Source organism: Aptenodytes patagonicus, chromosome Z (genome assembly GCF_965638725.1).
Source record: "Aptenodytes patagonicus chromosome Z, bAptPat1.pri.cur, whole genome shotgun sequence".
NCBI classification, from domain to species: Eukaryota; Metazoa; Chordata; class Aves; order Sphenisciformes; family Spheniscidae; genus Aptenodytes; species Aptenodytes patagonicus.
In genome coordinates this window covers 10,267,315-10,293,340 of record NC_134982.1, presented here as the reverse complement: position 1 = coordinate 10,293,340, position 26,026 = coordinate 10,267,315, and the positions used below count along the sequence as shown (strand labels likewise).

General features: G+C 52.8%; 5 protein-coding genes across 8 annotated transcripts in view; 1 reads left to right on the top strand and 4 right to left on the bottom strand.

Annotated features, from left to right (window-relative positions):
• Window positions 1–21,435, top strand: part of UBAP2 (ubiquitin associated protein 2) — a 238,357-nt gene extending 216,922 nt beyond the window's left edge. For all 4 annotated transcript variants that reach the window (XM_076363072.1, XM_076363070.1, XM_076363069.1 and 1 more), the window contains 7 exons: window positions 13,506–13,584; window positions 15,048–15,262; window positions 16,638–16,737; window positions 16,821–16,928; window positions 18,438–18,505; window positions 19,514–19,705; window positions 21,256–21,435. In XM_076363072.1, coding sequence (XP_076219187.1) covers window positions 13,506–13,584; window positions 15,048–15,262; window positions 16,638–16,737; window positions 16,821–16,928; window positions 18,438–18,505; window positions 19,514–19,705; window positions 21,256–21,351 — 858 coding nt within the window. In that variant the 3' untranslated portion in view covers window positions 21,352–21,435. The remainder of the gene's footprint in view (window positions 1–13,505; window positions 13,585–15,047; window positions 15,263–16,637; window positions 16,738–16,820; window positions 16,929–18,437; window positions 18,506–19,513; window positions 19,706–21,255) is intronic.
• On the bottom strand, window positions 35–616 carry LOC143172879 (interferon-like). The gene has a single exon (XM_076362724.1). The coding sequence runs from the start codon at window positions 614–616 to the stop codon at window positions 35–37; it is 582 nt and encodes a 193-aa protein (XP_076218839.1).
• On the bottom strand, window positions 3,107–3,688 carry LOC143172881 (interferon-like). The gene has a single exon (XM_076362726.1). The coding sequence runs from the start codon at window positions 3,686–3,688 to the stop codon at window positions 3,107–3,109; it is 582 nt and encodes a 193-aa protein (XP_076218841.1).
• LOC143172880 (interferon-like) lies at window positions 6,179–6,760 on the bottom strand. Its single transcript, XM_076362725.1, has one exon. It carries the CDS (start codon window positions 6,758–6,760, stop codon window positions 6,179–6,181), a length of 582 nt encoding a protein of 193 aa, XP_076218840.1.
• Window positions 9,594–10,340, bottom strand: LOC143172383 (interferon-like). The gene has a single exon (XM_076361782.1). The coding sequence runs from the start codon at window positions 10,338–10,340 to the stop codon at window positions 9,594–9,596; it is 747 nt and encodes a 248-aa protein (XP_076217897.1).
• Window positions 21,436–26,026: the final 4,591 nt, after the last annotated feature.

The following is a 26,026-nucleotide window of genomic DNA, read 5'->3' as shown; positions in this document are numbered from 1 at the left end:
CGTGGGGCCGTGCGGGTTGGTCGGGGTGGTTGGGCTAGTTGCTCATGGTGCGGGTGAGGTTGTGGAGGTGTTGGAAGCAGGCGCCAGCTTCGAGGCGGACGTGGTCCCAGGCGCAGGCGCTGTGGTTGTGGGTGTGGAGGAAGTCCTGGATGTGCCTGAAGTATCTGCTGATGTTGAGCAGGAGGTTGCGGGGCCCTTGGCCTTGGAAGAGCATGCCGTTGGCTGGCACGCATTGCTCCAGGTTGTGCTTGTAATGCTGGAGGTTGTTGAGGAGGCGATGGCGTGCCTGGGCGTCCCAGTGGTGGGGGGTGCTGGGGCTGCTGAGGGTTGTGAAGAGGTGCTGGAGGATGCGGAGGGCAATGTCGGCGGCTTGCTGTGGGTGGTTGGTGTGGAGGAGGGTGTCGGGGAAGAAGGGCGCCTGCTGGTGGTGGCAGGGCTGTGGCGGGCTGGGAGCCATGGCCCGGAGGAGCTGGAGGCTGTCCCAGGGGAAGGTGGCGTCGCGGGGACGCAGGTGGCGGCAGGCGAGGGCGGTGGCGGTGGCGAGAGCCGTCAGGAGGAGCAGGAGCGCCGGGGCGCCGTGCCGCGGGCAGGGCTGCGGGGTTGCGGGCGCAGCCATGGTGGGGCTGTGGGTGCTGCGTGGGTGGTGCTGGTCAGGAGCCTGGTCAGGCTTGGCGGTGGTGCGGGTGGGCGCTGTGCTTGGGGTGCTGCCGGGTGGCCGGCTTTATGTGGTGCGGCGGCTTTGCCTTCCTCGCTTTCTGGTTGCAGCGAGTTTCCGGCTGTGGTTTTCAGTTTTGGCTGGTGGCTGTGGTGGTCTTGGGGAAGTGCGTTGGTGGGGTGGCCGTGCGTGGGGAGGGCGGTGGCGGTGGTGTGCTGGGGGGAAGGTTGGCCGTAGTGGTTGAGTGGGGGATGCGAAAGCGCTGGGGCAGAGCGCTTGGGGGCAGCTGTGCCGGGGAGGTGTGTTAGGGTTTCCCTGTTGCCTGCAGGGCGAGCTGCGGTGCCTCTTTTCTGCAGCTGAAGTTTCCCTTCCTGCCCAAGGGTCTTTTCCGTCTGTGATGCCCTGGTGTTGGTTGTGGTCTGTTTTCCTTTCACTTGTGGCTCGCCTTTGTTTTCATCTTAGCCGGTCTTTTCTTTTCTTTTCTTCTTTTCTTTTCTTTTCGTGTTGGGAAGGGTTGTGAAGTGACGTCGCTTGGCAGAGCCTGGGGAGCCCCCTCCTGGAGCGAGGGCCTGGGGGTGGCGGGGGCTTGCGAGGAGGTGGCTCTGGGTGTAGGCACTTGAGCATTGGATGTGTTCCTGGACGGAGCTGCCCCAGCTCCTGCGTTTGAAGGTGATCGAGAGTGGGGAAGAAAGGCAGGAGGAGAGGCGTGAGGAAAAAGGAAGAGGAAAAAGGGAAGAGCTTTGCTGCTGCTGCTGGGTTGGGTCCCTGGCTGTGGTCCCATGCGTGTGGCCCTGTAGCAGGGGTCTTGTTGTGTTTTCTGTGCCTCCTTGCCTGAGGTGGCTGGAGAGCGAAGAAGAAGATGTCCCCCGTAAGCGAAGGGTCTTGCGTTTGGGGTGGCCTGAGCCCCTGCGCCCCTGGAGGAGGGGCGTCCAAGAGTCCTCTGGAGGTGGAGCTGAGCGAGCTGATGTAGTTCTAGAACTCTAGTGGGAGGAGGAGGAGGTGGAGGTTGCCCTCGCTGAGGTTTTCAGGTCCCTTCCAACAGCAAGGGCAACGTTCTGCTTGTGCGAGAGACGCTGGGAGACGTGTTTTCTCAAAGCTTGTGGAGCAGGGGAAACGTGTGTGTGGTGGTGGTGGTGGTGGTGGTGGTGGCAGGGCGGTGGCGGTGGTGGGAGCCGTGGTCTTGTCAGGCAACGTTGTGTTGGTGGGTGCTGTGCTTGGGGTGCTGCTGGCACGCGCCCGATGATTTGGCGTACCTAGGTGGCGTGCGTCACTGCAGGAGGTAGGCTGATGTTGGAGGTCCGTGGCCGCAAGGTGTTTTCAAGCGGCGCAACGGGAGAGCTGTCGTGAAAAATGCCTGAAGCGGCAAGCGCAGCCGAACTCGGCCTAATCAAAGCGATCTCTGCCGTGCCTCTCCTTCATCGAATCGACTGGTTTGGGTTGGGAGGGACCTTTAAAGGTCGTCCGGTCCAACCCCCCAGCAATGAGCAGGGCCATCTTCAACTAGGTCGGGTTGCTCGGAGCCCCGTCCGACCTGAGCTTGAATGTTTCCAGGGATGGGGCACCCACCAGCTCTCTGGGCAACCTGTGGCAGCGCTTCACCCCCCTCACGGTAAAAAATGTCTTCCTTGAGTCTCGTCTGAATCTGGCCTCTCTTAGTTTAAAACCGTTACCCCTTGTCCTATCGCTACAGGCCCTATTAGAACGTCTGCGCCCATCTTTCTTATAAGCCCCCCTTAAGTATTGAAAGGCCGCAATAAGGTCTCCCCGGAGCCTTCTCTTCTCCAGGCTGAAGAACCCCAACTCCCCCCCAGGAGAGGTGTCCCAGCCCTCTGATCGTGTTTGTGGCCCTCGTCTGGAGGCGCTCCAACAGGTCCGCGTCTTGCTTGTACTGAGGGCTGCAGAGCAGCTGATCATCAGTCGGTCCAAAGCGGGGTGGAAGGTGGAAAATGTTGAGGAGAACGAGGGCCGAAGAGCTGATTCTGACGACGGCGGCTAAACCCTGGCAGAGGTTTTTGCAAGAGGTTGAGGGAAGCGCCTCGCTGGGGAGGTGCCAAAGAGAAGAGTGGGCACGGGATCTGCAGAGCCCTGTTGGGAGCAGGGCTCGGAGCAGGTGTTGAGTGGAGGTGGCTTCCCCCCACCCCGCAGGCTCGTTCCTGTGCTTCTGAGACAAGAGGCACCGGCAATCTTTTTGCAACAGGTCTTTATTTTCTGTCGAATAAATAGGTGAATAAATAGATGATAAAACCCATTGTCAAAATAAATAGACCAAGTTCTATAAATAGAGGAGCGGTCAGTGGAGGCGGAGGGTGCAGGGCCGTTCTTGCAGCGGCTCTTGCCATGGGTCAGGGGAGGCGGGAGGACAGAGGTGGGGATGGGGCGGTGGTCGAGAAGCGGTGGCGTCGTCGTGGGTGGGGGTGCGTGGGGCCGTGCGGGTTGGTCGGGGTGGTTGGGCTAGTTGCTCATGGTGCGGGTGAGGTTGTGGAGGTGTTGGAAGCAGGCGCCAGCTTCGAGGCGGACGTGGTCCCAGGCGCAGGCGCTGTGGTTGTGGGTGTGGAGGAAGTCCTGGATGTGCCTGAAGTATCTGCTGATGTTGAGCAGGAGGTTGCGGGGCCCTTGGCCTTGGAAGAGCATGCCGTTGGCTGGCACGCATTGCTCCAGGTTGTGCTTGTAATGCTGGAGGTTGTTGAGGAGGCGATGGCGTGCCTGGGCGTCCCAGTGGTGGGGGGTGCTGGGGCTGCTGAGGGTTGTGAAGAGGTGCTGGAGGATGCGGAGGGCAATGTCGGCGGCTTGCTGTGGGTGGTTGGTGTGGAGGAGGGTGTCGGGGAAGAAGGGCGCCTGCTGGTGGTGGCAGGGCTGTGGCGGGCTGGGAGCCATGGCCCGGAGGAGCTGGAGGCTGTCCCAGGGGAAGGTGGCGTCGCGGGGACGCAGGTGGCGGCAGGCGAGGGCGGTGGCGGTGGCGAGAGCCGTCAGGAGGAGCAGGAGCGCCGGGGCGCCGTGCCGCGGGCAGGGCTGCGGGGTTGCGGGCGCAGCCATGGTGGGGCTGTGGGTGCTGCGTGGGTGGTGCTGGTCAGGAGCCTGGTCAGGCTTGGCGGTGGTGCGGGTGGGCGCTGTGCTTGGGGTGCTGCCGGGTGGCCGGCTTTATGTGGTGCGGCGGCTTTGCCTTCCTCGCTTTCTGGTTGCAGCGAGTTTCCGGCTGTGGTTTTCAGTTTTGGCTGGTGGCTGTGGTGGTCTTGGGGAAGTGCGTTGGTGGGGTGGCCGTGCGTGGGGAGGGCGGTGGCGGTGGTGTGCTGGGGGGAAGGTTGGCCGTAGTGGTTGAGTGGGGGATGCGAAAGCGCTGGGGCAGAGCGCTTGGGGGCAGCTGTGCTGGGGAGGTGTGTTAGGGTTTCCCTGTTGCCTGCAGGGCGAGCTGCGGTGCCTCTTTTCTGCAGCTGAAGTTTCCCTTCCTGCCCAAGGGTCTTTTCCGTCTGTGATGCCCTGGTGTTGGTTGTGGTCTGTTTTCCTTTCACTTGTGGCTCGCCTTTGTTTTCATCTTAGCCGGTCTTTTCTTTTCTTTTCTTCCTTTCTTTTCTTTTCGTGTTGGGAAGGGTTGTGAAGTGACGTCGCTTGGCAGAGCCTGGGGAGCCCCCTCCTGGAGCGAGGGCCTGGGGGTGGCGGGGGCTTGCGAGGAGGTGGCTCTGGGTGTAGGCACTTGAGCATTGGATGTGTTCCTGGACGGAGCTGCCCCAGCTCCTGCGTTTGAAGGTGATCGAGAGTGGGGAAGAAAGGCAGGAGGAGAGGCGTGAGGAAAAAGGAAGAGGAAAAAGGGAAGAGCTTTGCTGCTGCTGCTGGGTTGGGTCCCTGGCTGTGGTCCCATGCGTGTGGCCCTGTAGCAGGGGTCTTGTTGTGTTTTCTGTGCCTCCTTGCCTGAGGTGGCTGGAGAGCGAAGAAGAAGATGTCCCCCGTAAGCGAAGGGTCTTGCGTTTGGGGTGGCCTGAGCCCCTGCGCCCCTGGAGGAGGGGTGTCCAAGAGTCCTCTGGAGGTGGAGCTGAGCGAGCTGATGTAGTTCTAGAACTCTAGTGGGAGGAGGAGGAGGTGGAGGTTGCCCTCGCTGAGGTTTTCAGGTCCCTTCCAACAGCAAGGGCAACGTTCTGCTTGTGCGAGAGACGCTGGGAGACGTGTTTTCTCAAAGCTTGTGGAGCAGGGGAAACGTGTGTGTGGTGGTGGTGGTGGTGGTGGTGGTGGCAGGGCGGTGGCGGTGGTGGGAGCCGTGGTCTTGTCAGGCAACGTTGTGTTGGTGGGTGCTGTGCTTGGGGTGCTGCTGGCACGCGCCCGATGATTTGGCGTACCTAGGTGGCGTGCGTCACTGCAGGAGGTAGGCTGATGTTGGAGGTCCGTGGCCGCAAGGTGTTTTCAAGCGGCGCAACGGGAGAGCTGTCGTGAAAAATGCCTGAAGCGGCAAGCGCAGCCGAACTCGGCCTAATCAAAGCGATCTCTGCCGTGCCTCTCCTTCATCGAATCGACTGGTTTGGGTTGGGAGGGACCTTTAAAGGTCGTCCGGTCCAACCCCCCAGCAATGAGCAGGGCCATCTTCAACTAGGTCGGGTTGCTCGGAGCCCCGTCCGACCTGAGCTTGAATGTTTCCAGGGATGGGGCACCCACCAGCTCTCTGGGCAACCTGTGGCAGCGCTTCACCCCCCTCACGGTAAAAAATGTCTTCCTTGAGTCTCGTCTGAATCTGGCCTCTCTTAGTTTAAAACCGTTACCCCTTGTCCTATCGCTACAGGCCCTATTAGAACGTCTGCGCCCATCTTTCTTATAAGCCCCCCTTAAGTATTGAAAGGCCGCAATAAGGTCTCCCCGGAGCCTTCTCTTCTCCAGGCTGAAGAACCCCAACTCCCCCCCAGGAGAGGTGTCCCAGCCCTCTGATCGTGTTTGTGGCCCTCATCTGGAGGCGCTCCAACAGGTCCGCGTCTTGCTTGTACTGAGGGCTGCAGAGCAGCTGATCATCAGTCGGTCCAAAGCGGGGTGGAAGGTGGAAAATGTTGAGGAGAACGAGGGCCGAAGAGCTGATTCTGACGACGGCGGCTAAACCCTGGCAGAGGTTTTTGCAAGAGGTTGAGGGAAGCGCCTCGCTGGGGAGGTGCCAAAGAGAAGAGTGGGCACGGGATCTGCAGAGCCCTGTTGGGAGCAGGGCTCGGAGCAGGTGTTGAGTGGAGGTGGCTTCCCCCCACCCCGCAGGCTCGTTCCTGTGCTTCTGAGACAAGAGGCACCGGCAATCTTTTTGCAACAGGTCTTTATTTTCTGTCGAATAAATAGGTGAATAAATAGATGATAAAACCCATTGTCAAAATAAATAGACCAAGTTCTATAAATAGAGGAGCGGTCAGTGGAGGCGGAGGGTGCAGGGCCGTTCTTGCAGCGGCTCTTGCCGTGGGTCAGGGGAGGCGGGAGGACAGAGGTGGGGATGGGGCGGTGGTCGAGAAGCGGTGGCGTCGTCGTGGGTGGGGGTGCGTGGGGCCGTGCGGGTTGGTCGGGGTGGTTGGGCTAGTTGCTCATGGTGCGGGTGAGGTTGTGGAGGTGTTGGAAGCAGGCGCCAGCTTCGAGGCGGACGTGGTCCCAGGCGCAGGCGCTGTGGTTGTGGGTGTGGAGGAAGTCCTGGATGTGCCTGAAGTATCTGCTGATGTTGAGCAGGAGGTTGCGGGGCCCTTGGCCTTGGAAGAGCATGCCGTTGGCTGGCACGCATTGCTCCAGGTTGTGCTTGTAATGCTGGAGGTTGTTGAGGAGGCGATGGCGTGCCTGGGCGTCCCAGTGGTGGGGGGTGCTGGGGCTGCTGAGGGTTGTGAAGAGGTGCTGGAGGATGCGGAGGGCAATGTCGGCGGCTTGCTGTGGGTGGTTGGTGTGGAGGAGGGTGTCGGGGAAGAAGGGCGCCTGCTGGTGGTGGCAGGGCTGTGGCGGGCTGGGAGCCATGGCCCGGAGGAGCTGGAGGCTGTCCCAGGGGAAGGTGGCGTCGCGGGGACGCAGGTGGCGGCAGGCGAGGGCGGTGGCGGTGGCGAGAGCCGTCAGGAGGAGCAGGAGCGCCGGGGCGCCGTGCCGCGGGCAGGGCTGCGGGGTTGCGGGCGCAGCCATGGTGGGGCTGTGGGTGCTGCGTGGGTGGTGCTGGTCAGGAGCCTGGTCAGGCTTGGCGGTGGTGCGGGTGGGCGCTGTGCTTGGGGTGCTGCCGGGTGGCCGGCTTTATGTGGTGCGGCGGCTTTGCCTTCCTCGCTTTCTGGTTGCAGCGAGTTTCCGGCTGTGGTTTTCAGTTTTGGCTGGTGGCTGTGGTGGTGGTGGGGTGGCCGTGCGTGGGGAGGGCGGTGGCGGTGGTGTGCTGTTTGCGTGTTGGGAGGAGGTTGTTTAGGGGGGACGTTGGCTGTAGTGGTTGAAGGGGGGATATGAAGTCACAGTGATAGCAACACATGGGCCAGTTTTGGTGGTGATGTGGGGTTTTTTGTGGTTTCTCTTATCCCTCCTGGGCTAGCTGTCATGCCTTTTGTGTTCCGCTGAATTTCCCTTCCTGCCCAAATCTCTTTTCCTTATGTAGTGCTCCAGTATTGGTTGTGGCTTTTTTACTTTCAGTATGTTTGTCATCTTATTTGGTTTTTTATGAATATATCATTTCTTTTTACCCTTTGGGAGTTTTTTAAAATGTAAAATTTCTCAAGTATCTGAGGAGCTATGTGCAGGTGTCCTTTTAGGAGGTGGCTCTGGGCCTAAGCACTTGAGCCCTGAATGTTTAGTGATGAAGGTTCTGTAATCTCTTTGGTTCTCTTTCCTTGGTTTGAACCTCATCGTGATGTGGGATAAGAAGTCTTTTCTAAGGTGTTTTTTATTGAAAAATGAAGGAGACACAACCAGGAATGTTTTTATATCGGGTGATTTTTGCTGGTTTTGCCAGTTGAGGATTTTTCCCTGACCACTGTCTCGTTGTGCTGCGTGGAGGAAAAGGTCCTCTACAAAGGATTCCGTTTTTGCAATTTGCAGTGTTTGCCTGGTGAAATGCATATGTCATGCTCTCGTACTACTGGAACTTCTCAGTTTCTCTCTCTGTTTTTATTTGTATCCCTGTTTGTGCATAATTTCTTTGAATTTTTTAAATTCTTTTTCAATGGTCTCTTTTGCTCTGGAGGTCCCGAGTGCAGTCTGGTGCTGAGGGTAGGTGGTGTCAGAGGAGGTTGCCGATGGCCTTGTCCAGTGATGCTTTTGGATATGTCTCCAGGAATGGACATTCCACAACCTCCCTGATCTCTCTTCTGGTGGTGTATCACCCTCATGGTAAAGATGATAATAATATGTTTATTCTTTCATGTTTGAATTCCCTGTGTTCCAGCTTGTGTCCTTATCTCTCCTCCTCTGTTTTTATATCTGAGGAGGGTTTGCTTTCTTCAGCCATCTCAGAGAAGACAGAGCCAATGAGGTCCCCCCTGCCTGGCATCACAGGACATTTCTTGTTAGAAGGAACATCAGGAGCACTGTAGTACAACCTGGAAGTTGCATGTTGAGGGGTCCTGCTGTGTGCCTGAATACAATTGGTGCCACTTGTTTTCTTGCTCTCAAGCTGCACGGGAAGCGCCCGTTTTTGTTTGCACAGAGCAGTGTCCTTGCAGTGATGTGGTGGTGAAGGTGGTGCGTCTGAGCATGGAGAGCAACCTCTTTGTCCCATGCGGGAGGAGGCTAGAGCTGCTCAACTTTTGTGTGTCTTGCTCGGGCTTACGTGGGGAGGGCAAAGCAGCCGGGGCAGATATTTTTGGGGTGGTGGTTGGAGGGCAAAGGAGCAGCTGGTGCTGGTGGTGCATGGGCGGTTTCCTTCATGGGGAATGCTGTGCTGGTCTGTGCTGGATGGTTTGGACCATGTTGGGTGGTGGTGTTTGGGGGATGTATCTTTTTGTTTGCTAAGGATGAGTTGGGGTGAAGAAGGCCTAGCCCGATGTGCTCTATGTAGTGAGGCAGGTCCCCATGGCCACTGGTGTGTGAGCACAGGCAGGAGCGTCCTGGGCCAGCTGTGGTGGTTGTAGGAGAGCAATGAGCAGTCCTGGGCATCTGCTGTGGTTTTTGTGGCTTTTTGGTGTTTCTTGGGTGGGGTTGGTAGCACTGGGGTGCTGTTCCTTGTCCAAATCTCTGCAGGCCTTGGTGGGTCCCCTCCTGGGCTCTTTGAGGTGCGCCTTGTCCATGCTACCCTGCTTGGTCCCAAGCAGTAGTGCTGTGGCATTGCTGAATGGTTGTTTGTGATGGGGTGGTGTTTTGGAGGTGGCTTTCATGTTTTGGCAGTGGGAGAGGGTTGGGAAGGTAGAGGGCTGGCTGTGGGAGAGGAGGAGCGTGCAGGGCAGGCATCGTCATCTGGGCGAGTGTGTGCTCCAAGGGTCTGGCATCAGCGGGAGATGCCAGTGGGCTTGGAGAACCATGGTGCATCCTTGAGAGTGGACTGCTGTCCGGAGCCTTCGACCGGGGCAGGAGGCATTGGTGGGACGGGCTGCAGGAGGGAGGCTCATCCCTGCCTGCCTGCAGAGACCCTGTCTTTGCCTGTCAGGTATATGCATGATGACCACCTCTTTTCTTTTTTTCTTCCTTTTTGTTTTGCAAAAAGTCTTTATTTCCAACAAGTGAATGAATAAATAAATAAATAAATAAATAAACACATGCATTAATGGCTGGATAAATAAATAAATAGAGAGAGTTCTGTGATAAACAGTCATTGGCGTGAGAGTCCCGCAGTGTCCATGGGGACCTTCTCCTCCATCAGGGGAGGTCGCAGTCTGGACGGGCTAGGTAACGCCGTGGATAATAAATACGATCCCTCTCCCCATCGCCTCGCAGCTGTCCGTGAGCGTGCAGCACAGCAATTTCCTCCTCGTTCCTTTCCAGTGAAGGTGTGGCCGCGGTATGGGTGCGTGGGCTGTGCCTCAGCCTGGCCCCAGCCTTGCCGTGGTCATGCCCATTTCCCTGTCAGCGTGGGCTCCTGGCTGGAAGAGGTGTGAGCAGTGCTGAGCAATCCCAGCCCGGGCTGCTGCTGCCTCTGCTCAGTCTGTGCCTGCTGGCGTTGGCTTGGGATGGGCGTTTGGCGCAGGTGGGTTTGGTGGAGGGCAGGAGCGTCTCGGCTCTTCATTCGCCGTATGAGTGTGTCCACACGTTGGAAGCAGATGCGAGCTTCGAGGCGGACGTGGTCCCAGGCGCAGGCGCTGTGGTTGTGGGTGTGGAGGAAGTCCTGGATGTGCCTGAAGTATCTGCTGATGTTGAGCAGGAGGTTGCGGGGCCCTTGCCTTTTGAAGAGCATGCCGTTGGCTGGCACGCATTGCTCCAGGTTGTGCTTGTAATGCTGGAGGTTGTTGAGGAGGCGATGGCGTGCCTGAGCGTCCCAGTGGTGGGGGGTGCTGGGGCTGCTGAGAGTTGTGAAGAGGTGCTGGAGGATGCGGAGGGCAATGTCGGCGGCTTGCTGTGGGTGGTTGGTGTGGAGGAGGGTGTCGGGGAAGAAGGGCGCCTGCTGGTGGTGGCAGGGCTGTGGCGGGCTGGGAGCCATGGCCCGGAGGAGCTGGAGGCTGTCCCAGGGGAAGGTGGCGTCGCGGGGACGCAGGTGGCGGCAGGCGAGGGCGGTGGCGGTGGCGAGAGCCGTCAGGAGGAGCAGGAGCGCCGGGGCGCCGTGCCGCGGGCAGGGCTGCGGGGTTGCGGGCGCAGCCATGGTGGGGCTGTGGGTGCTGCGTGGGTGGTGCTGGTCAGGAGCCTGGTCAGGCTTGGCGGTGGTGCGGGTGGGCGCTGTGCTTGGGGTGCTGCCGGGTGGCCGGCTTTATGTGGTGCGGCGGCTTTGCCTTCCTCGCTTTCTGGTTGCAGCGAATTTCCTTTCATCATCATCTAGACAGAATTTCCCTGTTCCCATTCTCAGTTTTGCTTTCCATTTACTTTCTCCTGAGGGCTTTTGTTGTGCTTGTCAAAGTGTGAGCGGTAGGTGGCCCTGCCCTAGGGAAGGGGAGCTGTTTCTTTCCCAGGCTGCTGTCGGGGTGCGGGGGGGAGCCCGGCTCCTGTGCTGTTACGGTTCAGCGGGGGATGTGAAAGTGCAACGGCAGAGGCTTTTGGGGCAGCTGTGCTGGGGATAAGTTTTAGGGCTTCCTTTTTGTCTATTTTGTGAGTTGTCTTTCTTGGGTTTTATTTTCATTTTTCTCTGCCTACCATCATCTATTTTACTTATTTCATGCTCTGATATTATTTGTATATATGAGTTAATGTATGTTTTCCTTTATTTCTTATTGACAAATATTTTTAGTTTCTCAGTCTTTTTTTTTTTTTTTTTTTCTATAGCATCTGCAGCTTTGCTGGTGGAAGAGTTTTTCTTCTCTCTGCAAATATCTTGCAGAATATTTTTGGGGTCATCTGTCACTGCCCCTCGACTTATTTGTCCTTAGCGTGTTGATATTTAGAAATAAATGCATAGATGTTGTGAAGGATTTTTCATCAACTGTTCATGCAATGATCTCTAGATTTTGGGGTTTTTAGTGTGTTTTGAATTTGTTGTAGAAATTAGGCAACGTTAGGTGTTTGGGAGGCGGGAGTGGATGGGAATATTTGTCTTTGACATGCCGGTCCGCTTACGTCTAGAAAGTGAAAGTGGGCAGAGTCCCAAGTGCAAATCGTCACTGCTTCCGGGGAAGCTTCCAGCAGCGAGAGGCAACGGTGGTGGCTGATACGGCGAGAACGGGGGTTTCTCCTGAGGTTTGGGAGGTGGTTCTTTTTTAATTTAACTCAATTAATTAAAGTGTATGTTGATGCTGTAAATTCTCACTGTGTTTATTTTTTGTGTGTGTGTATTACATTGGGATATGCTATCTTTTCTTAGTCTGTTGCAGCCTGTCTGTGTAGCAGAGATCTTACAAATGCCTTAGCTGGTGTGCGTGGTACCTAGCGAGATGCTTGGTGGAGCTTAAATCCGTTACATCAGCTCACTTACCATTTCCCAGTCCTTTTCTGTTTCACTTTTTGAGTCTATTCCTGATACTTCAGTTTTGACTTTAGGCACCTTCTCCTGCATGCCTTCTGTAGGTCAGGAAATACCCGTGGTGTTTGAAGAGCAGAGTGTCTCTTCTGGTGTTTTCCTATGGGTGGGCATGAAGTGCAAAGGTAACTGGCTTGCACTTGTATTTTCTAATGGTTTTTTGTTTTGAATATGTGTATGCACAGGTGTGTGGGATAGGGATATGCAGTGCTGATGTGGTTTTCCCCCACCTGAGGGGCAGTGGGAATAATTGCAATCCTTAGACCCTGCTCTCATGCGGATTTGGATATATTTTGTCCAGTTTATATAGGGGAAAATGCTAGTGTGTCAGTTCCAGTTCATATCCACAGAGTCCTGTTCAGATCTCTTCTCCCAATCGGCTTTTTGTGGCATTTTCCTCAGAAGGAGACGGGAGCACTGCTTTTGAGTAACCTGCTAAGATTTTTAATATGAATTTGGTTGTGTTTTGTTAAGTGATTCATGCCAGAGTTGATAAGGTGGAATTACCTGGGAAGGAAAGGATGATGAAACATGGCACTGTTTCAAGTTACAGAAAGCACCTGCAATACTAAATCTTTGCCGGCTTCTTTCATGTTCAGTGGTGGAGGATTGGGTGTAGGAGACAGGGGGTCGATGCACAGAAATGCGGCAAGGTGGAAGGTGCTGTCAACTCAGAGAAAGCATCTGAGGTGATGGGGAATTTGCAGAGAGGGGTATGAAGGAGGAGGGTGTTTTTCCAGTGTTGGAGAATGTGTGGAAAGGGATACGTTAGTGGTTAAAGCGTTAGCTCTTGATGGGTTGGAGGTGGTGAGGAGTAAACCATGAGAATTAGGAGGAAAAACACTTAGTAGAGTACCAGCCCCACATGTGGAGTTCACCCAGAGAGGGAAGGGCAAACTTATCTTTTTCATCCAAACTGAAGACAAAATGCTGCTTTGTTTTTGCTGGCATGTCCTGTCATCTTGGAGTGCAAGCTTTCTAGGGTGAGGACTGTCTTACCTTCCTGTAGAGGACCTAGAAGAATGATCTAAGGCAGTAGTCTCCACCTGTTTTGATCACACACCCCATCAGTAAAAAATTTGTGAGCACTCACCCCCAATATATTTTTATTTCCAAATTACATGTATACACTACTGTACTAATATGTATGTTATACAACATACACAAAAATAAGAATTAAAAAAGGATGAGAGAAAGGTTAAACAAATGCTATTTTTAGTTTTTTAAAGTTTTATTTATTAATGGTATCAAAAACATTATCTTCACATGCCCCAATGGATTCTCTTACACACCCCACTTTGGAGACTACTGATCTGCGGTCTCCTGTAACGTAGTTTAAGTAAATTTTCCAGTCATCTGGTAGTAACTCTTTCTCCATTTTTTTTTTCTTTTTAATGTTTGTGCTGTTTTCCTAGCTGAGATTTCCACTTTTAGAAAACAGGGCATGGTACAAGGGTGAAACCTTTAGACTACATCCACGTTATGTTTACGGTCCTGGCCTGACCCCAGGTCTTTGGCCCCCGATGGTCTGTTCCTCTTCCAGGCGCAGTTTCGCTGGAAGGTGCAAGCTCAGAGCTGAGGGCTGGGAGGGGAAAGAGTTTAGCTGTTGCCTTTAATTTACCACTAAGAGATGAACTGTTTCTATAGAATATTAAAAATGTCTATAAATGTCTTTATTTTGAGGTTGAGGATCCAGGTAAATCTTCAGCTCTGCTGATAAGCGATAAGGTCAGCTTCTGCCCAAACTTCCTTTAGTTATTCCTTTTTAAATTTTCTTATGTGTATAGGACAGGGTTCATAAGAGCTGTCCAGCTCTGTTACGGTTTCAACTATTAATAAATGATACTGTCTCTTTCCAAGGATTACTACGGAATTACATTCCCTGCTCCTGCAACCTTGACAGGCAGAGATGGGAGCCTTGCTAACAACCCGTACTCAGGTGAGTGCTATTTAAAGACGAGGGTGGTAAGTGAGATGTGCTGGTTTCTAGATGCAGGTCATCCTGCTGTTGCTGAAAGAGCAATCATTTTTTCCTTCTGTAAACAATTAAACTCTTCAGTCCAAACTAGTGAAACAAAAACGAGCATCTCCCTCTCAACCCTGACATTGATGTTTCTTCATGGTTTTGGTCAGTAATTCATATGTGACTTCTTCTGGGAGTAAGTTGGATAGCCTTTGAGAATAAGTGCAAGATTGTTACGAATGTAAACAGCAGTGTCATCTAGTGCCCTTCCCGAGCACATACAGGTGCTTGAAAAATATTCCATAGCTTAATCATCCTTCTTGAAATTCAACTAGCTTGCTTTCCTTTTTTGGCACTGGAATAGACCCCCCTCATACTTTGTTACTGCTATTTTAGCATTTGTATGTTCCCAACAGGAGCTGCATCTAGCAGGCTCTCCTTCACCCTCCCCAAATCTAATGGACTTCATTCTCAAAAGCATGTGGTCTGAGAAGCCCTTCTTTATTCCTGCTCTTGCTCTTCAGTTATCATTGTGCAAAGATGACATTAATGCCATCCAGGATTTTCAGCCAGTGGTTTTCATCCACTGCCATCTGATTACAGCTTAAAACTGTAGCCATAGGTGTTACAATTCCTATAATGGTGGTATTAAGTGTTGTCATACTTCTTGGTAACCAACATAAAGGAATACTGATTGGGAATGAGATAGGTGTGATTGATGTGTGTCATCTCCCTAAAAACAAGTGAACATGCTGCTCTGTAGGCTGCCAGAAAATGCAAGTGTTCGGGAGTTTTCTGCTTCGTAATCACTTCTCTTGGGAGGCTGCTTTTGGGTTAGTAACTGAATTTCCCTTCCTACTTCTTCAATAAGGTGGCCCGCGATGCAAGCCTTACTTTCCTGGCCTTCAGCTACTGTCTCCAGAACTTTGGTGGTGTGAGGAACCGGACATCTAACTAGTCATGCCTGACAAATAAACAGACATTGACAAAAATTTGCCAATCACTGCCTGTAAATCCTAACTTGCTTTCAGCCCATGAAGCTTAGCTAATCAGTTTAACCTCCAGGAGAGTCACACTTTAACCCAACAACCATTTGCTCTTTGGCTATTTACCATACTTCTGCTTTTAGCGTGTTTTATTGCAGTGATCTGATAGTAATGAATCTGCTCAGACAGTGTGAGATAGGTAAGTATTGGTATCTCCATTTTATCAATGGGTTAGCCATGGTACAGAGTTCTGTGCCACGAACAGGCAATGTCCTTGTGGCCGTCAGGAACAGAGACCGGGAGAGCGCTTCCCGTGAACAACTGCAGGCTTTCAAGTGTAGGATGTGCTCTCTTCTGTAGTTGTCTACTTGTATTCAGAGGATTTGAATCCTTTGAGTCGTCCACTCTTGGAGTGGCTTTGATAGCTTTTCTGATCAGTTCTTTCTTTCGCAGGTGATGTAACAAAATTTGGCCGTGGGGATTCTGCCTCCCCTGCTCCTGCTACCACACTCGCCCAGCCGCAGCAGAACCAGACGCAGACTCACCATACAACTCAGCAGCCCTTCCTCAACCCAACCCTGCCCCCAGGGTACAGCTACACTGGATTACCTTATTACGCTGGTGTGCCCGGCGTACCCAGTGCATTCCAGTATGGGCCAACCATGTTTGTAAGTGTGACGGCCTGAACTGTAACCCTCCCTTCGTGCCTCTCTGGTTTTGCTCTCTCCAGCCCAAACCTTCTACATCTTGGAATCATAGAATGGTTTGGGTTGGAAGGGACCTTCAAAGATCACCTAGTCCAACCCCCCTGTCATGGGCAGGGACATCTTTCACTAGATCAGGCTGCTCAAAGCCCTATCCAGGCTGATCTTGAACACTTCCAATGATGGGGCACCCACAACTTTTCTGGGCAACCTGTTCCAGTGTTTCACCACCCTCATCGTAAAAAGCGTCTTCCTTATGTCCAATCTAAACCTACCCCCTTTCAGTTTAAAACAGTTGCCCTTTGTCCTGTCGCTACAGGGCCTGGTAAAAAGTTTTTCTCCATCTTTTCTATAAGCCCCCTTTAAGTACTGATAGGCAGCAATAAGGTCTTCCCAGAGCCTTCTCCTCTCCAGGCGAACAACCCCAACTCTCTCAGCCTTTCTTCATAGGAGAGGTGTTCCAGCTTTCGGATCATTTTTTGTGGCCCTCCCCTGGACCTGCTCTAACAAGTCCATGTCTTTCTCATACTGGGGACCCCAGAGCTGGATCCAGTACTCAGGTGGGGTCTCATGAGAATGGAATAGAGTCATCTTCCCCAGTCTGTAAGGGATCTCCGAAAACGTGCAAGCATGAGAAAATAGCTGCAGTCCCTTCTCCAAGAAAAGAGGAAATTTAAAAGGCCAGAACTCATGGACTCCTGCGCAGGTTACTGTAAATAGCAGACAGCTGCAGCTCATGGAGTCAGTGTTCCTGAAAGCCCTTACCAGTCTCTGGAGAGTCAAGGGGAGACCCAAAGCTGAGTCAGCAAGCTGAGAGTGCCTAGGAAATTCTTTCGAGGGTGGAGCAGACCCCATTAAGTCAGAGAGCAGTGCTGGTAGTCTCAGGAGGAAGAAGGTTATTTGAGAAGAGGTGATGCTCCAGGCAGAAGGGTAGATGAGTCTGTTTTAGGGCCTTGTAGGACAGTGTTTTATGAAACAGCCTCAGGCAGGAATTGGTATTTCGTTTGATTCTGGAGGGAGAGCACTATGGTTGCTCCTTCTTGGGTTTGTGGGTAAGAATTTGCTGTTTACATACAGCGTATGAAATAGGAGCCTGTTCTGAGACAGGGTTGCACTGCAATCAGAGGGGCGGCTCTAGCAGAAAACTTGGGGCTTGCACAAATCCATTACAGCATGTTACTGCTGGAAGCGTGAGTGCCATGTCCCGTGCCATCCCAGTGCTCCCAACTCCAGATATTTCCCACATGAGGTGGAAAGTGCCTTCCCCACTAGATGGCAGAGGGAGCTTGTGTTTTGTGTGCCCGGTTAACAGCACCTTTTGTTCCCTTCCTTTGTCCAGGTACCTCCAGCATCTGCTAAACAGCACGGGGTCAACCTGAACACCGCGTCGACTCCTTTCCAGCAAGCAAGTGGCTATGGGCAGCACGGCTATGGAGCAGGTATGCTTACCGCTGCGCTTTTCACGTGAGTGTCTGCAGAGCTGCTTGCACACTGTAACACCTTGTCTTGTACACACCGGCAGGCTATGATGACTTAACGCAGGGAACGGCAGCTGGAGATTACAGCAAAGGAGGCTACAGTGGGTCATCTCAAGCACAAAACAAATCTGCTGGCACTGGACCTGGGAAAGGTAACACATGAGACTTGAGGTTGCTCTTGAGTGGGATTTAGTAGGGCAAACTCCCAGTATTGCCAGTGCTGTACAGTCAACACAGCAGCCAGCTCTAAACAGGGTCGCAATCCAAGCTGTTTCTCCATCTCCCGGATACAAAATGCTTTTTTAATGGCCCAAGTGTTCCTTCTAAACCTCATGGCTGAACTTTGCCTAAGGAGTTGTGTGGCTGATGCGCAGCTTTGTCCACAATTATACGTGGGAGAAATGGTGAGCTGATTCCTCTGCCAAAGTTTTCTTTGCTGAAGAATAGTGATCCTGCAGCAGTGCCGTGTTTTTGAAGCCTAAGCAGTTGGATGCTGCTGCTGAAATGGTCCTCTGCCAAATGATGACTAGACTTTGAGTTTCTTGGTAGGCACCTGAGATAGCCATGTGTTAGGGGTGAGCAGGGCAGTTCACACATCTCTGGGCTGTTTCAGCTGCTGTCTGTACACCCTGTAACTCATTGCATCGTTTCATGCCTGGAAATGTTGCCTTTGGGACTGTAAAGGCTGAATAATTTATACAGCTTATGTGAAAGCTTTATTCTGCACATGCTGGTTAGACCTGAGAAATGTATACTGAACTGCTTAGCGCTAACTAGTTCATCCTTGGGCTTAAGCAAATACCAAGCATTTGCTGTGCATTTGAAACACCAACTGGACTGTCTTCAGCCAAGAGCTGATCACGCTCTCCTCTGTGGAGGAGCAATCCAAAAAGGAGCAATGTCCTAGGAAGTGTACAACCTTAGAGCAGTGCACACCCTCTGAGTCCAGTCCTCTGATTCACTGGCCAAAGGAACCGCTGGTTTTATTCTGATCCAAGTGAAATTATTAGAGCCAGTCTTTATAAGACTGTGAATAAGTGGCTGGTTTGAGAGCCACCTTGCTGGTAAGTGAGTGTTGCTGAGCCTGTTGTGGCACCAGCTGGTCCAGGTGGAAGCCAGCCTGAATCAGCGATATTAATTCTCTCAGGGCAGAGGGGCATTGCAGACCTCTCCCTTCTGCAGGATGTGAAAGGACAAGGGCTCAAATGTGTAGCAGATGATAAGTCTCATCACTCAGCGCACTACTGGAAAGCTCTTGAATGCTGCGATAGAGCCAAATGCATCCCTAATCCTAGGGGAAAGCTGGCTTTTCGTGAGCTTAATGAGTGTTCGGTGCAGCCAGCTGCTGCCTGGTGAAGTGCATTTGAATCCAAGAGGTAACTGCTGGGTCGTGGATGTGGGTGATTTATCCCAGTGGGCTGGTTTCCCGCTTTGCAGCAGGAGCGAGGAACCAAGCCCTTACTTCTGTTCCCATGTGGGGTGCCGTGGGTCTGAGAGCACAGAGAACCCTGCAGGGCTGGCCAGCAGCAGGGCGTGTGGTGCAGCGGTTGCAGACAAAGGTCCATCCACCAAGGCCGCCGGAGGAGCCAGGAGCAAAGCATGGGGCTCATGCTGGGTGGTGGTTGACTTTCTTATTGTGGGTGGTTTTTTTTGTTTTCCAGGTGTTTCTGTGACCTCAAGTAACACAGGTGTGCCTGATATCAGTGGCTCAGTCTATAACAAGACTCAGGTAAGCAATGCCGGACACTCCTCCCTCATGGCCTGAGGCCAGGCCAGTGGCTCCCCTCCTGTTCCCAGGCTGATCGCTCTCAGGGTCAGCAGGCCATGGCATTTCTTACGCTGGCTCTGTTTTTTCTTGGAGAGGAGTCTCTCCCTCTGTCCCACCATTTCTCCCATGTCAGCTCCTGACGGCAGCTGCTGGCATAGGCACAGTGCTCTGTGCTGCCACACGCTGCCCCACGCGAGCTGTGTCTTGGGTGCAAATGAAATGTGATGGTGCTAATGTTTTTAGTTAAAATAGCCCCCAAAGCAGGTGAGTTGAAAGGCCGTTTGCTCTTCACCAGACAGACCAGTCAGTAGTGCCCACCCCTAATACCCAAGGGTCCCCATCCCATGCTTTCCTGTGGCCATTGCTCAGCGTACAGCTTCCCAGGGAAAGCAGAACGTGCTTTGACAGGCTGTGGTGTGCAGTGGGCTTATGTCCAGCTCCTGTTTTCTTCTCCTTGCACCCTCAGCTGGAGGAATCGGTGTCTGGCTGTGATCGATCCATGCTTCCAGGTAGGAAGCCAGCTTTCAGCCAGACACTCAGCATTAGGGGTCAAGCTTTGGCCGCAGGAAGAAATATCTTACTGCAAGTTCTTGTTTTTGTTGGGCTGCCCTGGGTAGGTCGAGTAATTCCAGCCTGAGGCTCCACAATGTGTGAAGGACTGACTTCAGGCAGCTGCTGCCATCCCATGTCCCACTGAGTAAAAAGAGGTCAGGGAAAAAAGGAACACAGTAGCTGTGGAAATAAAAATAAAATAAAATGTTGGAGGCATTAGTGCAGAAATATGGGTGAGAACAGGAGCTGAAACTCATGTGGTGAAGTGCCCACAGGTATTCGATGTGACTTGGCTTGGTCACGGGGTTGGTTGGTGAAAGGTTCAGGTGATGTGTTTGGGCCGCTCTTGTTCTTGTCTGGCCACTGTGGGGCTGCTCGCACCAGTCTCTGATGCTGTCCCCCTCGCCTCCCATGCAGACATTTGACAAGCAGGGATTCCACGCTGGCACGCCGCCTCCTTTCAGCCTGCCCTCTGCTCTCGGATCGACTGGGCCCCTGAACCCTGGTGCTGCCCCGGGTTATGCTCCAGCCCCGTTTCTCCATATCCTGCCTGCGCATCAGCAGCCTCATTCCCAGATGCTGCATCACCATCTTCAGCAAGATGGGCAGGTGAGTCGGCCCCTTCTGCCTCTACAGCGTGCCTGAGGGCAGATTGCTCCCACCCGCATCCCAGCAGGGTCTCAGGGCTTTTTGCTTCCTTCTGGTTTTTGCTTTGCTCATTGGGAAAGGGCCTTAATAATGATGGCAGACTGACAGACTCGATGCCATCGACCAGCTTGGGGAGGGAACCTCATGAAGTTCAGCAAGGGGAAGTGCAAAGTCCTGCCCCTGGGGAGGAACAACCCCACGCACCAGTATATGCTGGGGGCCAAAGCAGCTTGGCAGAAAAGGCCCTGGGGGTCCTGGTGGATGCCAAGTTGGCCATGAGCCAGCAATGTGCCCTTGCCGCAAAGGCGGCCAATGGTATCCTGGGCTGCATTAGGCAAAGTATTGCCAGCAGGTCGAGGGAGCTGATCCTTCCCCTCTGCTCAGCACTGGTGAGGCCACAGCTGGAGTGCTGTGTCCAGTTCTGGGCTCCCCAGTATGAGAGAGACATGGACATACTGGAGAGTTCAACAAAGGGTCACAAGGATGATGAAGGGACTGGATCATCTCTCCTGTGAGGAAGGGCTGAGAGAGCTGGAACTGTTTAGTCTAGAGAAGAGAAGGCTCAAGAGGGATCTTATCAATGTCTATAAATACCTGAAGGGAGGGTGTAAAGGGGATGGAGCCAGGCTTTTTCCAGTGGTGCCCAGTGACAGGACCAGAGGCAATGGGCACAAACTGAAATACAGGAGGTTCCTTCTGAACATCAGGAAACACTTTTTTACTGGGATGGTGACCAAGCACTGGCAGAGGTTGCCCAGAGAGGTTGTGGAGTCTCCATCCTTGGAGCTGTCTAGACGTGGTCCTGGGCAACAGGCTCTAGGTGACCCTGCTCAAGCAGAGGGGTTGAACAAGATACCTCGAGAGGTCCCTGCCAGCCTCAGCCAGCCCGTGATTCTGTGAAGACGCCATCCTGATGTGGGGTGTGGAGAGATGGGCTGTGAGGTGTGAAGCCGAGGCAGGCACTGCTGTCCCCTGGCTGCAGCAGGAGAGCAAGATGAGAGCACTTGTACTGTAACTCTGGGGGAAAAATCAAGCATCCCCTTGCAGGTTGCATGTTGGCTCCGATTTCTGATTTGGTTTCACCAGCCCATGTGTTTCCTTTCCCTGAAAAAACAGTGTGTTCTACCTTAGAGTCCAGAAATAGGAAATGACTTCTCTCTCTGAATGTGTGACATCCTTGGCTGGTGCACCACCTCCGTTCACCTTGAGAGAGCTCCTTTGCTGTCCCCAGTCCTGCTCCTCTCCTTCCTTGTGCTTGAACCTGTCTTGGGTGGGGGGCGGTGGGATGGTGCGTCCCCGTGCTCCTGCTTGGTGTCTCTGTGGCCGTTTGTCCTGGATTGCAAGACGCGGAGATGTTGCAGAGCAGAAACAGATCTGTTCAGGGGGGAGCATTACTACATTGGTGGGTGTCAGGGCTGTCCCCGGGGGCGGCAGCTCTTCTGGTGACGTTCAGATGGGCTCATCTTCCTGGGTGCGCTGATGCCCATGTCTCCTTCCTTTCCGATTTCTAGGGTGGATCTGGCCAACGCAACCAACCCAGCACCATGCAGCAAAAGTCTCAGGCAACCAAAACCGCCTATGGCACTTCTCCATACTGGACAAACTAAATCCGAAACCGGGGAGGGGGGAGAGAATGAAAGGAGAGGAGGAGAAAAAACAGAAGAGAAGAGAAAAACAAAAAAAGCCGAAGCCCATTCCTGGAATTATTAGGAGAAGAAGTAACTGCTCAGCCAAACGTCTGTGCGGGGAGAACTGCAGCCAGCCAGCCATTCTCTGTGTGACTCGCCCGCTTCCTCTTTGAGTTGCTGTTGTATGTAATATATTTATGTATGTATTTGTAAATGTAATAGAGCCTAAATGTGGTTTTCTGCATCTTGCAGCCTGTTTTATTTTCTTTGTAGGAAAACTAATTATTCATTTCCCATCTGCACCAGGGCATCCTTCCTTGTTTTTTTTTGAGCTCTGTGGGCTTTGTAACTCTGTCAAAGACAAACTGCGCCATTTTTTTTGGAGCTGGAGCCCATTTATTTAATGCAGTTCTAAATTCAGGCAAATAAGGAGGCCTGCCCCCCCCCTTCCCCCCAAAAAAAAGAATCAAGATGTGTTCTGTTGGTTTGATTTCTGCCCCCAGCCCCCAATATAGCTGTTACTTTAAAGAGGAAAAAAAAAAAAAAAAGAAAGAAATGTTTTGTGGGCCTTCCCCTTTCTTTCGTCTCCCCCCTCCCTCTTGCTGTGGAAGATGAACTCTTGTGGGCAGTTTGGTCACTGTGGCCCTGAGCTACAGCCTCACCTTTTTATTTTTCAATTTTTGAATAATTAAAAAAAAAGGGGTTTTCTTTTGTTTGTGGGATTTTTTTTTTTTTGTTTGTTTGTTTCCCTAGCAAGAGACTTTGGATGGCTCAGTGTGTCCTGGAACCTCCTTTGCATCATTAGAGGCAAAAACTATGTAGCGGTTTCTTAAATAAAAGTATAAGCTGTGTCTTGTACCTCTTTTTGCCCTGAGCCACCCTGCCCAGGAAAGCCAGAGCTACTGGATGGAAACTTCACCTGTCCCTCCCCACTTTTTTTTTAAAACAAAGACCCTGGAGGCAACTCCTGGTCCTTCTTGTCCTGCACCAGTGCGGTGAATGTTTTAGGAGTTTCATTTCTTTTTAGCCCTTCCTCCACCTAATAAAGATCTAAGCGTATCACTGGTGTTTGTCTGCATTTTCAAAGGCTGCAGGAGCAGTTTTGCTTTTACAGCCTGACCCTTTCCACCTGCTCCTGCAACAAAAGCTCAGCTGGGAGGGTAAGAGCAGTGGATGGGTCTGCAGGGGATGCTGAATACCATGATCCAAGCTGGGTGCACCTTGCTGCTGAGAGTTCACAGGCACCTGCAGCGGGGATGGGATCCTGGGCAGGCAGCACCTTGACCTCCTGTCTCTGGCTTTGGTGTCCTCTGGCATCGTGTTCTGTATGAGTCCCGGTGGAGCAGCTGGGATAGGTAAGGAGGGAGCACAGCTGCAGCACTGCCCTCCATTGCTTTGCCTGTGAGGTTCATGGCTTCCACCAGGAGGAAGGTCAGTGGTGAGAGCTCCTGAAGGATGGGTCCTGCCCCAGGCTCCTCCTCCTGAGCATCCTGGCCCTGCGCAGCAGAGGAGGTGGGTAAACGTGAAGCTGTATGTGTCCACGCAGCAGGTGAGGGGCTTTTTTGCACTTCCCAATTCTGTTTCAAGACACACAAGAAAGAAAAAAAAAAAATCTGCTTCTACCATGAGAACCACTTTCCTTGCTTAGAGTCACACTTCCACCAGCTCTCAGATCCCCTCCTCACCAGGTCAGACTAAACAGGGTGCTTTCCCATTTCCTTACGCTGTTGGTTCCAGCAGGGCTCTTCTGCTGCAATTTCCTCTCTAATCCCCTGTTCCACAGTCTGATGGTAGAGCCAAGGTCGCTCAGCTGCACTCAGCCATCAAGGAAAGGGGGGAAAAAAAAAAACCAAAACCCAAAACCTGCACAAGTGGCAGCTGGGTTTACTCAGTGCAGGGCAGGCTGGAGAGTTTGTCCTGCCTTTGGTACCACACCTTCTGCTGGATGAAGAAGCTACTGGCAGCTCTGGGCAGCCCGGTGCTATAGGAGCCAGACAGGAGACACAAGCAAGCCTGATCCAAGTCAGAAGGCCCAGACAGCAGCATCCCTCTCAGTCCCATTCTCCAATATGGAGACTCCTCTGGGAATGCAGCTCTGGAATGCCATCACCAGTGCGGTTGTGAAGCCAAAGCACTCAGGCCACAACCACATTTGACTCGGCAGTTGCTGTGCTGCAAACAATGCCAAGTGCAGCCAGTGCAACTCCTGTACACTTGTCCTGCTCATTTTAGCTTGACTGCAGCAGTGAGGCACTGCAAAAACAAACTTCTCCACTCTTGAGCTTGCAGGGAGCAGCATGGGCCAGGCAGGGCAAGCACCCCGAAGGGTTGGCAGTAACAGCCTCAAGTCCTCCGCTAGCCTTCTGCATGACATCAAAGCCCCTCCCCCAGCAAGCAAGCTCCCCACTGCCCTGTCTGACCATTTCAGGAGCACTGTGCTCCTGCCCTGCCAGGGAACTGGCCACCCGCAGCACTCCAGCCCCCTGGCAGCAGCAGCAGCTTTCCCCCAGTCCTCTGTCCCTGCTGCAGTCAAATGAGACCATGAACCATCTTCCCGCTGGTCTCCCCCTTCCTGACTTAGGAAGACTAAATGTAACAGCAAAGCCCATGGCCTTTTGCCAAGTACTTCTCTAAATCAGTTCGTTCTTTAGTCTTAGGTTCAGGCAGGCAGCTGTCAAACAGCAGCTTTCTTTTCCAATAACCTTATAGATATTTATGTATATGTATAGGCATTGATACTGGAGCAGCACTGAACTTGTGAACAGGTGTTATTCAAAGCTTTAAATAACCCATGCAAATAAACCAGCTCAATTAACAGGGAAGTAAAGAGTACAGGGATCTTTTCATTTCACATTTTTATTAGTGGACAGATGTGCAGAAAAGACAAAATATAACTACTGAAGAGGAAGACAACACAAAAAATGCATCAGTTAATTCTTTCTGGTAAATTATACTGAAGAAAAAAAGGAAAACATCTGGGCTCTCAGCTAAGAAAACTACTAAGAAAATCTAGTGTACCCTGCTGGTTTCAGAATGGTTGAAAACTGCATTTGAAGGGGCTTGTAGTTGCAAATGTAAACGCTAATATTGGCTGAGACAGGAGAAAAGGGTTAAGAAAAAAAAAAACCAGAATACACAGATCAGGTAAACATTTTTCTGCAATCTCTTAAATAGTTTCAAAAAAAAAAAAACCACCTCATACTTCAGTTTGTATCTCAAAAAAAGGAAACCAGCAAGTCAACAAGCAATGACACTGCACAGGACAATGGGGAAGAGAAGTTTAGTCTGGTTAATGTAGGAGCTCTCAAAATAGGTTGCTTTTTGTCTTTAAAAAAGGGTAACAGAAGAGTCATGATAATGCATCTTACAACACCAAGCTTGAAAATACAAGTCACTGGAGAGTATACAGTGAAGACGGTCAAAAGTACAAGGGAAATCCTGAAAGATGCAGTATCCTCATTTCAAACCAAGTCATCAGCACAGCCAGCGTTGCCATACTCTGCCCCGCCCCCCCCCCCCCCCCCCCGAAAGCTGGAGGTTGGTGTCCCTGTCCAGCCCCGAGACCAGTCCTGCAGCCAGGAGGCCCAGGGACCCACTTGCCAACACTGGCACTGCCCTTGCCGGGCTGGAGTGAAGCTGGGGGGTGCCCCACACCATCACTAGATGCAGGGGAGCCCTGCTGCTGGCTCCAGAAAGCACCAGGGGCTGAGTCAGTCCTTGCTGGAAGGATGAGCTGAAGCAGCCCATGTGGGACAGTTCGGGAAGGGTCCAGCTGCCTCCCCAGGTAACATGCAAGCAGGAGGGCAGACCATTGCAGGGAGCACTGAGGGACAAGGTATCGCCACTTGGGCTGCCTTTTCCCCCTGCAGAGTAGAGGGATGCACCACCAGCACACCCTCGGGCAGAGGAGCAGGGACTGTCCCTGCAGCAGCAAATCCCAGCCAAGCAGCATTTTGAACACACATCTGCCTTGCTCACTTCAAAAAGAGCCCCACCAGCCTTCCTCCCCTCCCCCAGGGCTGCCTTCCCCTCCTCTCCCTCCAGGCAGCACACACTGGGCTTGCTCACTCACATCCCACTCCTCCCCCCAGGGCAAGCCACAGCTGATCACAGAACAAAGTTTACTCCCACCAAAGTACCTCTCAAGGGACCACAGCTGGTGAAGTACCATTGAAAACCCTGAGATATACAAAGGGGCAGCATAAACAAATGCCCAAGCCCACAGGTCTTATCAGGGTAACTGCCTCTGTACCTGTGGGAATGGAGGGTCTCGCCCAAGCAGAGCCAGCACCTCAGAGCTGCTCCTGGTGGAGGTGCCAGGGCTCAGCGCAGGAGGGCAGGCTGGCTGCTGATCAAGGGATCATGCGAAAGGTGAATTCAGGCCACTGCACCACAGCTGAACAAGAAGAGCACACTGCAACAGGGTGAGGGTGCTGAGGGACTGAGGAAGAGGGTTCTGCAGAGACGAGCATGCAGGATCCCCCCCTGCCCACGAGGGAGGGCCCTAAGCTCTGCCAAGAGCTCCCGAAAACATGCAGGAGGCTGAGCTCAGTGCACCAGCTGAAGCATGCTGCTAAATAGCCTGTCAAACCCTGCTCCTGGCCTTCTCTCCCAGCCTGAAAGCACTGTGTACCCCTCTCTCTCCTGTGGGGCT